The following is a 12,493-nucleotide window of genomic DNA, read 5'->3' as shown; positions in this document are numbered from 1 at the left end:
GTTATTGTTAACTCGTTCCCCCAGTTGCTTGTCACTCAGAATTTGATGATCCGTGCTCTAGGACCAGCTTTCTCTAACACAATGCTCAGTCTCTAGTCCTGTACGGGCTTTGCCTATCCCTCTGGGGCAATAACTAATCTGGCTCTGCTTGCATGGAGCAAATTCACTTTACATTTAAAAGCCATTTGCTGTACCGATTCTATGGCCTCCTAATTCCAGAAAATGAAGGGGTTTCTACATGTTACCTAATCCCAATTCAGGATGTAAGTCATAAGATTTTTAATCATATCTAAGCCCTGTTTAGATGCAGATTTACATGGAAATAATTGTTTTAGTTATACCTTCTTCCAGTGTAAAGGTGACTCTTACTTCGGAATAAATATTTCCTAATGACAAATACTTGGTAAGTAATTTCCTGGTTTAGTTTTGCTTGAACTGGTTTACTTTACTTTCATCCGGCTTGACTTAAATCCAAGATAAGAATCTGCACACAAGATTTATGCAATGTAATATATACTGAAATTTAATTATGTTATTTCCATGTACATTTGTGTGAAAACCAGCATTTACTTTCCATGTTCTTCAATAGTTGACTATATGGGTTAAGCAACACAAGTAAAGTCTAAATTGTGTTAATCTTAACAAATATAATAATTCCTTTTGTAATCCCTGGTGTTGTCTTAGGTAATTTGTTAAAAATCTCATTTCACCATTTCTTTTTGAGTCTCTTTTATGCATTATTTTTTCAGCAGTCATTCAAAAAAATAGTCAAAATTGTTAAGGCAAAACTCACAGGTGATGTGAAGATTTGTAGAAAAAGATGTTATGAGGAAGATAAAATTACACCTGCTTTTCATCAGGGAATTTATACATCTATTTGTGTCTTGATCAGGTGCTCCTTTGTCTCTGAAATGTCAGGCCCGCTTGGGAATTAAGAAACAGCCAATGGCTGTTGTCACATGGGATGTGGATAACATCCCAGTGAAATACTTACGTGTTTCAAGATTCCACGAAAAAACTCATTCGTAAGTACATGAACAGAATATTCTTTCTTCTATGGCAACTGTGCCTAACCATTAAAGCCAACAGTACCAGCTCTTTTTCTCTCTTAGTTTTGAAGGACGTGAGCAAGATTATTACAAAGAGACTGCTTTGCATATTACTGAAATAAAAAAGGAGGATCTGCAGGCAAATTTCACGTGTGTAGCAGTGAATGAAATGCACAACACAAGAGCCACAGTGACGTTGCAACTCAAAGCACAATGTGAAGGTAGGAATTCTTTTGTTTTGTTTTCTTACACTTTGCACTCTGAAATATGTTAGTGAATTTATTTTATTATTTGTTTCAGTTAGTAAGAAAGTTTCTGTTAATAGGAAGAAACCCCAGACTGCTTCCTCCCTACACACTCAAGACAGTGGCAAAATTTTCATTGCTTCATTAGGTCGTGAAAGTCCTTGGAGTAAATTCTGCTGGTGGTGGGAGTTGGGGGGTCAGGGCCATTACTCAAGTGATATCAGCAAGACATTAAATATGCAGAGCGTGACTGTATCAGCCCTGTAAGAAGAATTTCCCGGGTTTAGTATATTTCTGCTCAGTGACAGATTTCCCTTGCCTTGAAGGCAGGCAAGTGCACTCAGGTGTCAAGCACACTTGTATAGTGGAGTCTGGTCTACAAAATATTTGGGCTCTGGAGGAGCTCCTGCAGATGACAGCTGGACAAAGAACTTACATGTCCTTCGGTCATCAGTGTTATGATGCATTGCGAGGAGCAGAGATTTGCCATTTGAGAATCAAACTGTTGTTTCTAGTGTGGAACCATAGCAGAAAACAGACAAATACTAAAAAAAAGAGTCCCAGCTGTCAGTTTGCCAGTTTGCTTGCCTTCCCTCCCATGCCACGTCCACTGTGGTGCCTTGTTTCTTGATTGAATAGTGAGTGGTGTGCCTAACTTCTGCAAGGTCTGGCTTTATCCTCTGGTCCTCTGAGCATTACTGTTCATTGTATGCCTTACAGACATGTAAGTAACTTCAAAGGCTTTCCCTTGGTTTTGTTTCTAAATTCATGGTTCTAGTAATTCCTGCCAGAGAAGGACAATCCAGGGCATTAAATGGTGTGTACTGGGATGGTCTTTAGTTCCTATGGGATTTTGTTGATTTTGTTTGTTGTTTTTTTCACTAGGGATAGCCAAATCCCTAAGTACTGTTGACAGCAACACTGAAAAGGCTATTGTGTGTGTGAAGGCACAAGAAACTGCACTCAGTGGTTTTCTTACTTATCCCTTTGGATATACTGAACCACCAAGGATCTTGAGAAGAAACCCCAAGGCCTTTAACAGCTATTAGATTTCTATAAAAGAATGCTGGGAAGAATAAAGCCAAGTGTATTGTGATCACAGTGTGTACGCAGCTTCATGTTGTGCAGTATTTTTGACTGTTCATAACTTCCTAAAGAATCATGGCTTCAAAGCATAGACGTATTTCCTTGCCTAGATCAGAAGGGATGTGAGTGTATCATCCAGCAGCATAGCACCGATTCCCCCCGCCAGGGGAATATGTCAGGAAATGTTTTGGTTGGATATTACTCAGTGCAAGTGCAGCATCACTCCGGAAGCTGGAAGCACAACAGCTCTGCACTGAGGTATCTGAGTGTGGGAGCATACTTGCAATGATAGGGAAGGAAACTGAGTAACAGTTCCTGTTCACTCCAATTCAGGCAATACAAGCCCCTTATTGGCCCCATATTACTAAACTAGGTGAAGAAATGAGTATATTTTATTTTCTGTATTCATCAAGTGATTCATTGAATCTGTTTTCTGTCATAGACAAATCTTATTTTGTTTTTTATCCTTAGGTCTTCAGTAAATGTTCATGAAAGCTCTTGGCTGTGACCTCTCCTTCACTGCTGCCTGTTTTGTGTGGATATCTGTCTCCTTCTCCTTGCTGCTGTTGTCAAGATGCCTGCTTCTGCTCCTCAGCACTGTTGGAGTAAGCAATGCTGCATCCAGAAATGGTTGTGCTCTGCTTTAGTTTTCTTCACTCAGTCCTTGCACAGCTAAGCAGCATTTATGCTGAAACAATGACAGCTTGCCTCTGATTATAATGAAAATGCTGTAGGGTTTGCTTGTGCCTCTCATCTTATAAATGTGTAATAAAAACGTGTACTCTTTGTCTTTTTTGTGTTTTGTTTGTTTGTTTTTAATAAGAAAAAAAGGTTGTGGGGTTTTTTTTTTTTATTTTTTTAAAAATATGTGATTGTTCCTTAGGGTTTCCCACAGCACAAACTACGTCTGCTAGCTACTAACCTGTTAATGTTCTTTTTACACAAGTTCCTGCTCTGTATTCTGATTTTATTTTCAGGCATTCAGTATGGGTTACATTGTCATTATTTGTATATTCCTAGCACAGAGCTGTGGTAGGAAATAAGAGATTTAATAGGTGTTGTGAAACTTACTACTCGAATTAGTCAGTTTTGGGAGCATTGGGCATTTAATTAACTAGATAAACAGTGCTTAGCAGCAAAGGCGACAGATTAAGACAGGAAGTAAAGATACTGTAATTAATTGCATTAGTGCTCCTTTGCGTTAGTACCTGTTCAGTGTTACAGCAATAGTCTCTGTCTTCAAAAGCCAAAAAACTGATGAATTATTTGGCTCACCACATGGAAATTTTCTGTGGGAATCATGAATTAAATCTATTTTTTCTGAGTCACAATCAAATACTTTAAGTCCTAGTTCACTGTTAACAATATAATTATAATTAACTCTAACAATTCATTTTGATAACAATTGTAATCCAGTTACAAATAAAAAAGTGCCAGAGAGAAGCGATGAGAAAAGGAGGATTTTCTTTTGCAGTCACGAGTGGTGAAAGCTGTTTGTGTTTGTCTCCATGGAAAACAAAAATACTCCATTAATACTTCCAATAATGTTATTGGCAAAGCTGCTTGGCATTTCACAGGGAAAACCAGTGGATTTGCTAGTTGTGCTGTGCACAAATGTCTGTATTCACATACGTGTGTGAAGAAAAGTACTGTATTGTGAAAAAAAATGTCTACCCCGTATATCTTTTTACTTATCTTACTATAGGAAAAAAAAATTCTCTTAAGAGAAGGTGATCAGCTCTTTAGAAATGAGCTACATGACGTAAGTACCTCAGTTACTAGGCATAGTGCAATGCAGCCAGCTCCATTTGGTGTGATTTGGTGGTATCCAGGTTATGCACACTATGTCTTTTAGACACAGAGAAATCAGACAAATTCTTTCTTTGTTTTAAGAGAAGAATTTAATGAGGATTCGGCTATGAATTTTGATGGTCTCTGCAGCTATGCTTTTGTCTCCATTAGGAGGTGCTAATGTCCTAATGTCCGTGTGCCTTTCAGCTGCTGCTGCTGCTACATTCAGAGGTTGCTTCTCCTCCTGTCGAGAAAGATTTTGAGAAAGATTTCTTCATTTTTTTTTTCGTAATTCATCCACCCCCTGCCTAGACTTTGATCACCCCCAGCCAATACAGAACCCATCCTTCCATGTTATTTCTCATCCCTTCTACCCTTCTGCCTAAAGCTCTTTGGTATCTTCTGACACCTTCACCAACGCTTGTTTATAAACGCCTTCATATCTCATAATACCTCTTTACAGAAAATACAGGCTGTTTCATTTCCTCCAGATCTTTCAGTCCTATATCTCTCTTTTTCTTTCCAGGGATAGCGGTCATCCCAGATTTTACATTCCCTCAGTGCCACAAGATATGCACTCTTCTGTGCTCTGAGATCATCTGCACATTGTGTGGTGTGCTTCTGGTCACTGTAAGGCTAAGGAATTTGAGACAACTTTTAATTCCCTTTTCTTCCACCTTTCATGACAAAGACGTAGGCAGTCTTGCTTGGACACCTGGCAAGAGACAGCGACTCTGCCTGACAGACTGCTCCCAGTTGTCCTCCACAGCTGCTTGGTATCTCTCATGCTGGAAGATGCCACCTCTCAAGGACAAGAAAACTAATTGGCCACACTGTTGATGCCAGTTCAGCTCATTGATAACCATGAGGCATCAATGCTTAAAGAAGTAGATTTACTGGCAGAGGGAGGGAAGCTGTTAGCTCTTGAGATAGAGGCAATGACAAGTTATTGGGGAATCACTGGAAGTGTTAACTCCTTCTTCCAGCAGAGCTGGGTCAGGACAGGAACATCCCTTCAGCATTCCCTTTAAGCAGTCTGAGGAATACATGGGCTGCCTGAATACCTTCCAAGTCCTTCCTTTTTTATCAATATGTAAACCAGCACTGGCTTTTAGTTCTTCATCTCGATTCAAGGCTGGTTAAATAACTGGAGATAGCTTTTTATGTGTCTGACCCACAAGCCTCATGTTATTTCTCTCTGAACATTCCTCAGTTCTCACTTATAAGGAAGCATAAGATGCTCAGAGGACCACAAGTCTTTCTGCCGTGAACATTGTTCTCTGGAGAATGCCAGAAATTCCAGTCATTCAGAGCAGAGATAAAATTCAACCCAGAACATCATCTCTGTTCTTCCTAAGAGACATTTAATGCCAAACCTAACCTTTTGGCTCACCCTTGGCAGATGGATGTGGACAGCAATTCAGACTCAGATCTCTGCCTTTACTATTTGGTAGTGCTTCCACCTTAGAAGGCAGAGGCGTTATGAAAAACTGCCGTTCTTCCGAAATTTTTCAGGAAATCCTGCAAATGCCACTTTCTGACCTGTATTCTCTGGTCTGTCCAATATTGTTTCTTGTGAGCTGATAGTTCTGTATTCACATTGCTCTTGAATAGAAATAAATAGGATTAGAAGACAGTTTGCTCATGAACTGTCTTCCACTAAACAATGCAGCCAAGTCAAACGGAACAAGAAGATCTGTTCAACCTTGTTCAGGGCCTCCAAAAGTGCCTTCTGACCCTTGCCCCCATTGTACTGAAGATAGCTGATTTATTCCAGAGAAATGAGAGGTTGAGTCAGCCTTAATTCTCTTCCAGGAAGACCCCTGTGGGGTTCTTGTCTGATGCTTTACAAGCTGCATAAGCACAGGAAATTTATGACTTCTTTTCCAGTCTTTGTGTAATCATTGCAAAACCAGATGTAAGCTGTTTTAGGTTCATAATTGCAGAAGTTGTTATTGGAACCTGTTTCTTCTCAAGCTTTTCATAGATACTTACTCAATACAAATACTCAACAGTATCTGTAATGTTATGCAAGCACATTGTCAACAAATGAAGCAATAAGAAATAGGGTCAATCTCTGATGCTTTGGTCGTCCTCATGAGATAGTGGAAGGGGTTTCCTGATTTTGTCTGTTTGCGTGTGTGTGTGTATTGGCCAGGAAAATGGATCAAATAATAAGATTTGAGGGGGTCCACAAGGACAAAATTCCTTCATGGGCGTCATGTGACACTGTTAAAACTACAGAATGGCCTAGCTTCACTATAGAAGAAACTGGCTGATTTCTTGCCCACTTCAATCTTATTGGAAGGGGGTTTCCCCAGATCTCCTAGTTCTGGTGAAGTATGCTTCATCACATGCCTGATGTTTCTTTTTTCCCTTTAAATGGAAAAGAAAGAAACAAGAAGGCTGTGAAAATCATGTCAAATTTATCTTGCATCCTACCAAAGGGAAGGGAAAATGTACTTGTAAACTCTTTGTTTATATACCTTTTCAGTGGGATTTCTCAGGCACTAGTATTTTTAGGTTGTTTCCATAAGTACTACTCAATACACTGCCTTATTCAACACCTGGAGAAGCCAGGGGACTAGTAAATGTCAATATAAGAGACTCTTCACTGCTAAATATTTTATCTTATTTCATTTACTTAGTGCCAAGTCCAAGTGAAAGCTCTGAAATTGCTCCTTTCTGGTGGCACAAAGCAACATCTCATTACTGCTTCTGTGGAGGAAATTGAGAGTGGCTCTTCAGCCTGCTGTAAGATGCACCTCCTCAAGTGCTGGTAAATGGCCTGCTGCTGCAGCCACCTGTTTTGTGTGCGTTTTGCAGGCAGAGGGAGGTAAAGCCCTGAACGACTGATCCATACTCTGAACGGATAAGGCTTGGTGGAGTTGCTACTAGCACGTATAATCACCCTTCATGGGTTGAAGAGTCTTTACAGTGAGGATGCCAGAGCTGACCTCCATGTTTGTATTGCCAAAATGATTGTGTTTGAATTTATATGTGGTCAGCATTCAAAGGAATATTTCTTTCCTCAGCTAATTCTGAAATTGTAGCATACCTCAAATGCCATTGTAACACTGAAGGGCTACATGCTTCTAGTGATATCCTAAGCCAGGGCATATAACAATTATTATGCTTGCTATACCACAGTAAAATAAAAAGACAGGTGGGCCCTTTATGCAGTTGTGATGCACAATCTGGGTGTTTTCATGTGCGTTTCTTTGGTGGTAAAAGTTAATCACACAGTCCAGTGTTCTGGGGCTATATTTTTAATTCACATAATTTCAGTCATCTGAATCACAGAAAAGTCTCCAAAGCAGCAATATTATTGCAACTATAGGATGAGGAGTTGTCATGCTGGGCAGGAATAATTAGGCAGAGAAGGCTGACTGCAAATGGAAAGCTTTTAATGGATTTAGTTGTCAGAGAAAAAAATGTACATGGAACTGCTCTGAGTCTACACATTATACCAAGTGGAGTAGATCTATTTATCTTTCATTTGCTTAGGAGCAGATTTCTGATATGAGACAAGTGCCATTAATCTTCCCTCCAAGGGGGTAATAAATCCTCTTTGTGTAATTGCTATATAAAACGTTTGATATTTTAATTTCAAACTTGGCTATCTACAATTCATAGTTTTCAATACTGAATCTTGGGTGGATTCAATACATCCAGGACATAGACCAGAAGTATCTTCTTCAGGTTTTTTTGGCTGTAACAGCCTGCTCATCAAGCTTCTGTCTTTCTAGTTTGGAGGGAGTACAAATGGACTTTGCTTCTACCTCCCATTGTCTCTTACTACAGCAGAACTAGATACCATCTGGATGATGCACACATCTAGATTGACTTTGACTCTCTGAATCACAGAACAAGGGGAAAAATGGGCTGTCAGAGATGCAGCTATCTGGGTTGTGATAGAAACATAGCTGTCCCTGAAGAATAATAATCACAGTCTTGTCCTAGACTATCTGTGTGCATACGATAGCACAGATCTGACGACTGCCATCTTTACAGAATCATAGAATCACAGAAGGGTTTGGGTTGGAAGGGACTTTTAAAGGTCATCTAGTCCAAGGCCCCCTGCAATGAGCAAGGACATCATCCAACTATACCAGGTTATTCAAAGCCCCTTCCAACCTGATCTTAAATGTTTCCTGGGATGGCTCATCTACCACCTCAAATTTCTTCCTTATACCTAGTCTGAATCTATCCTTGATATGTGTTCACCTCTAAGGTAGAAGTGGTCTAATTCAAGACCTCTTCCATGAAGGAAGTTGGAACTAAAGTGGGTGGCTTCTTTCTTTGCCAATTTTTCTTACTCGTCATTGCTGTTTTATTCTCCTTGACCCTCTTCAAAGGAAAAAGCAGGGGAGAACATCATCTGCCTCCAACATAGTTTATTTTATTTTTGTGACCAGGATATGTTCTGTTTTCCTGCTTGTTTTGTGTACTTTGTTCTTATCTTGCAGATTTCATTATTTGCACAAGTTTCTCTTTACCCTGTTTGTACAACTGTGTCAGAAGACTCCGCTTGTCCTTTTGTGGACACTTAAAATTGTCATGTGTAGGCTTAGGTGCCTTATAAAATGCTTGTACATTGTTGCTGATTGTGTTATTAAGTTTTACAGTGTTACAAAATATTTAACACCATTGTCAGCTGTGATATTTAACATAGGTAGGTCTCCATTCACCACAAGAAAGGATTATATACTGCTTAATATGCTTCTAATTTAGGTGACTTTGTGTTGGCTACACCAGCTAGGGAAGGAAAAAGCTACGTTGTCTCTGTTGTAAGCTCCTTAAAGCTGCAATAGAAGTAAGGATACGAGAGGCTGAGGCTTCAGCCCATGGGTTAAGTTCTCTATGGCTAATGAGTCTCCTCTTCTTTGCAGTGGGTCTTCCTAATGTCCTCTTGATCATAGGATCTCTAGTTCTGCTGGTTGCAATAGCAGTCTCCATTATACTTTATCAGTCCTTCCGAGTTGATATCGTCCTGCTGTATCGGGAAATATTTCAGCCCTACTCAATCAAGGATGGTAAGTAAGAATAGAGCAAGAAAGTTTAAAAAGAGGAAAAAGGCAAATCATGTGGAAATGGATTTGATAGTTGCTTACTAACTCGTATGACACCTGAGCCTGATTCTTTACTTCCTCATGCCTTTTGAAATCATTTAAGTGAGAGAGGACATATCTAATTCTGGTAGTGCTTTACATTCCCTTGTTTCCTGGGTTCAGTAGTGATGTACATAAAAGAGAAATACAGTCCTGGTTTTATATTTTTTGAACAAACACAAAACATGCCATGAAACATTGAATGGCAGTGAAAATCCCATTTACAGTGCTGTTAACTTGTTACATGCTCTCTAAAGCAAAGGAACCAGACTGGCATGTGTTAGTGCAATACAGCTTTGATAAACCAAAGTGAAAGATCCAATATTGTGGAAGACACTTCTGGGGGGAATACATCCCATCCAACTTCAGGCGTGGACCTCAAGATTAAGACAACTAAATTCAGGTGCATGCAATGAAGGTGCACACATGGAAGTTCCCATCATAGACGTGAAACCCAGGAACCTGGGGCTGGGTTCTGCTGTCTAAGCGTAAGCAGCTAGTGCTGTTGGAGCTTCCTTAGGACTTAAGAGAGACTCAAATCCATTTGCAATGGCAGTTGAAGGGCAGGCAGTGCCTAATAACACTATATGGTAAAGTTTTTAGGTGACCAAATCCAGCTCCTCATCAAAATTTTAGCAGAGTTAACCAAGCACTGGGACCATGTGTCAGTGGTCTAAACATGGGCATCTAAAGTCATTTAGGCTGGCCGAAAACTGGACACATAACTCAGATACGCCAGATGTTGTGGACTTCTAGAGCAGGGTCTGGAGATCAGGCAGGGTACCACAGGAAGTCTCAAATGGCACTAGATACCTATGTTTAAGCACCTCAGGTGGGCCCCTGACATTTACATGAGAGTAATCTGAACTGATCTAGAATTCAGTGACTATAATGGACTCTCCACTCATTGTAGTAGGAATTTAGACACCTAGCTTTCATGTAAACACCTAAATTTACATTTTTTAAATCTGAAGCTGACTCCTACCATAGATGTTTGTATGGTAGATATCCACAGCTGATTTCTTTAAAGAGGAAACACATACGGTTTTTAGGGCAGTTGCCTTTTAAATCTATTTTATGATAGAATGGAAATGGCTGTTTCTTTTTTATTGTAAGGATGGTCTGGACAAGAACTTCAGATAGCAACAAAAGAAGGGACATGATCATCTCCACTGGAAAGAAAGAAATGGAACATTTGGGATTAGAAATAAAAATGCTGTAATGGAAAACACATATTTGAGAAAAATCAAGAAAAGAGTGAAAGAAATATTTGACTTTGTACTTGGTTCTCACTGTAAGACTACTTCCTGAGTAACAGAGCTTTTCACTCAGAAGTGTGATATGTCATGGGAATGAAGAATAATTTCCAGGAGGAAGAATTTAAATGGAGTGTCTTGTCCTGAAAGACAAAGGCTGTCAACTGCCTATTGTATCTAGGAAATAACACATGCTGAGTTTCATCTCTATTTCATGCTAATTTGCATCATTCAAACAAATTTTTACTCTGTATACTCTGGGATACAGCCTTAGTACAGAGGTCAGGTTCTCCAAAGTTAAAACACACAGGACATAACAACTGATCATGGAAAACCCCAAATGTGCACTGTCTCTAATTTCCAAAAATGCACCTGATGATATACGTTGTTCAGGTTAACAGGAACTTCTACCTAGATCTATTTTGAATATTGAGATTTTTATTTTTCTTCTAGTTTTTGCAATAGACAGCTCTAGTTCATGTTAACACAATAGACTTTTCTCTTGTTTTGACTTACAGATGGGAAGATATATGATGCATACGTTATCTACCCCAAAAACCACACCAATGAAGCTAATTTTGTGGAATATTTTGTTTACCAAATAATGCCTGATATTCTAGAAAATAAATATGGATATAAACTGTGTATTTATGGGAGAGACATACATCCCGGAGAAGGTATGTTTCAGATCAGATAACATGCTGAATGAATGACTTGTCAAGCTTGAGTAGATTGTGGTTCTAGTCCCTTTTAGGGGTATAGGAGGTCTCTTTATGCTCCTGAGCTTGCTGCTCATCTCCTCAGCAGCTGAGTGTCTGCCTGCTCTTTCAGGCAGGGTGACACGGTGGCACTCTGTGCTTGCCCGTCTTTTAAGAAAAGCAAGCTACACGGCAGGGGCACAGATTGTTTATCATCTTCTCGGGTCACACAGGAAATGTGACCCCAAGTGTGACTCTTTTAAACACACACTTTCTCATCAGGTAGTGTAATGGCACAGCCATTATCTGGGCAAAGCCACAGATAGATAAACTGTTAGTGAGTAGGTCTACAAGACATGGAAGAGGAGAAAACCACAAACTAAGTTGAGGAATTAACCTTGCTGTTATCGCTCAGGGTTTTTCAACTTGTACAAGGGTGTTAGAGTAACAGGAAGTTCAGCTTCTGTTCAGTGACATGACCTACTTTCTGTTGTTGATTTTTTTTGTATTTTTGTTTTTCGAACTGTTTTTCTAATGAATAACCTGTACTAGACTGAAGTGAGACTGAAGTTCTCATTAAAAAGTAACAAAAATGAAGCACCTAAACAGAAAAGAGTTTGCAAAAGAAATTTCAGAGTTTCATCTTTTTCTTGTACATTGCTAGATACAGCCAGTGCAATTGAGAAGAGTATACAGAAGAGCAGACGACTGATCATCCTTCTAACACGGCAGCTGATTAATTGTAAAGAACATGCTTATGATCAACACATTGCTTTATACAATGCCCTCATTCTAAACGATACAAAGGTGATCCTGCTGGAAATGGAGACAATTGGGACTTACGAGAAGCTTCAGGAGTCTCTTAGGTTTATTATTAAGCAGCAAGGTACAGTCAAATGGAAAGAGCAACACACTGTGCACCCACAGTCATCCAATTCTAAGTTCTGGAAACAGGTGAGGTACCATATGCCACTGATACTCAAGTCCTCGTGCTCAGCTAATGGCAGGTGAACAGTCTATGAAAATCCAGGAGGAACCACATACCTGCAGCTTCTTGCTCTTTCAGAAGGTACATGATTTTACAGTCTGGAAGTCTGGCTGTGTTTTGGACTTTTCTCAGTCCTTCAATTGAGTAACAATAAGGTAAACTGATGGAAGAGGTCTGGGGAGCTGAGGGAAGTTTCTATAGGTATGGGAGTTATGTAAATAAATCATTCTAGTCTGTGCGCAGAATTTTGCATGTCACAAGAAACAAAA

At 39.6% G+C, this 12,493-nt stretch overlaps 1 protein-coding gene across 1 annotated transcript in view; it reads left to right on the top strand.

Moving 5' to 3' along the window:
- The window catches only part of IL1RL1 (interleukin 1 receptor-like 1), a 25,303-nt gene that overhangs the window by 6,533 nt on the left and 6,277 nt on the right, over window positions 1-12,493 (top strand). The window contains exons 6-10 of the mRNA XM_010013241.1: window positions 893-1,025; window positions 1,113-1,264; window positions 9,064-9,207; window positions 11,057-11,215; window positions 11,901-12,122. Of these exons, the coding sequence (XP_010011543.1) occupies window positions 893-1,025; window positions 1,113-1,264; window positions 9,064-9,207; window positions 11,057-11,215; window positions 11,901-12,122 (810 nt within the window). The remainder of the gene's footprint in view (window positions 1-892; window positions 1,026-1,112; window positions 1,265-9,063; window positions 9,208-11,056; window positions 11,216-11,900; window positions 12,123-12,493) is intronic.

This window comes from Nestor notabilis, unplaced genomic scaffold, assembly GCF_000696875.1.
Source record: "Nestor notabilis isolate BGI_N333 unplaced genomic scaffold, ASM69687v1 scaffold1604, whole genome shotgun sequence".
NCBI classification, from domain to species: domain Eukaryota; kingdom Metazoa; phylum Chordata; class Aves; order Psittaciformes; family Psittacidae; genus Nestor; species Nestor notabilis.
The sequence above is the reverse complement of the archived record's forward strand: the minus strand, read 5'-3'. Positions and strand labels throughout refer to the sequence as shown.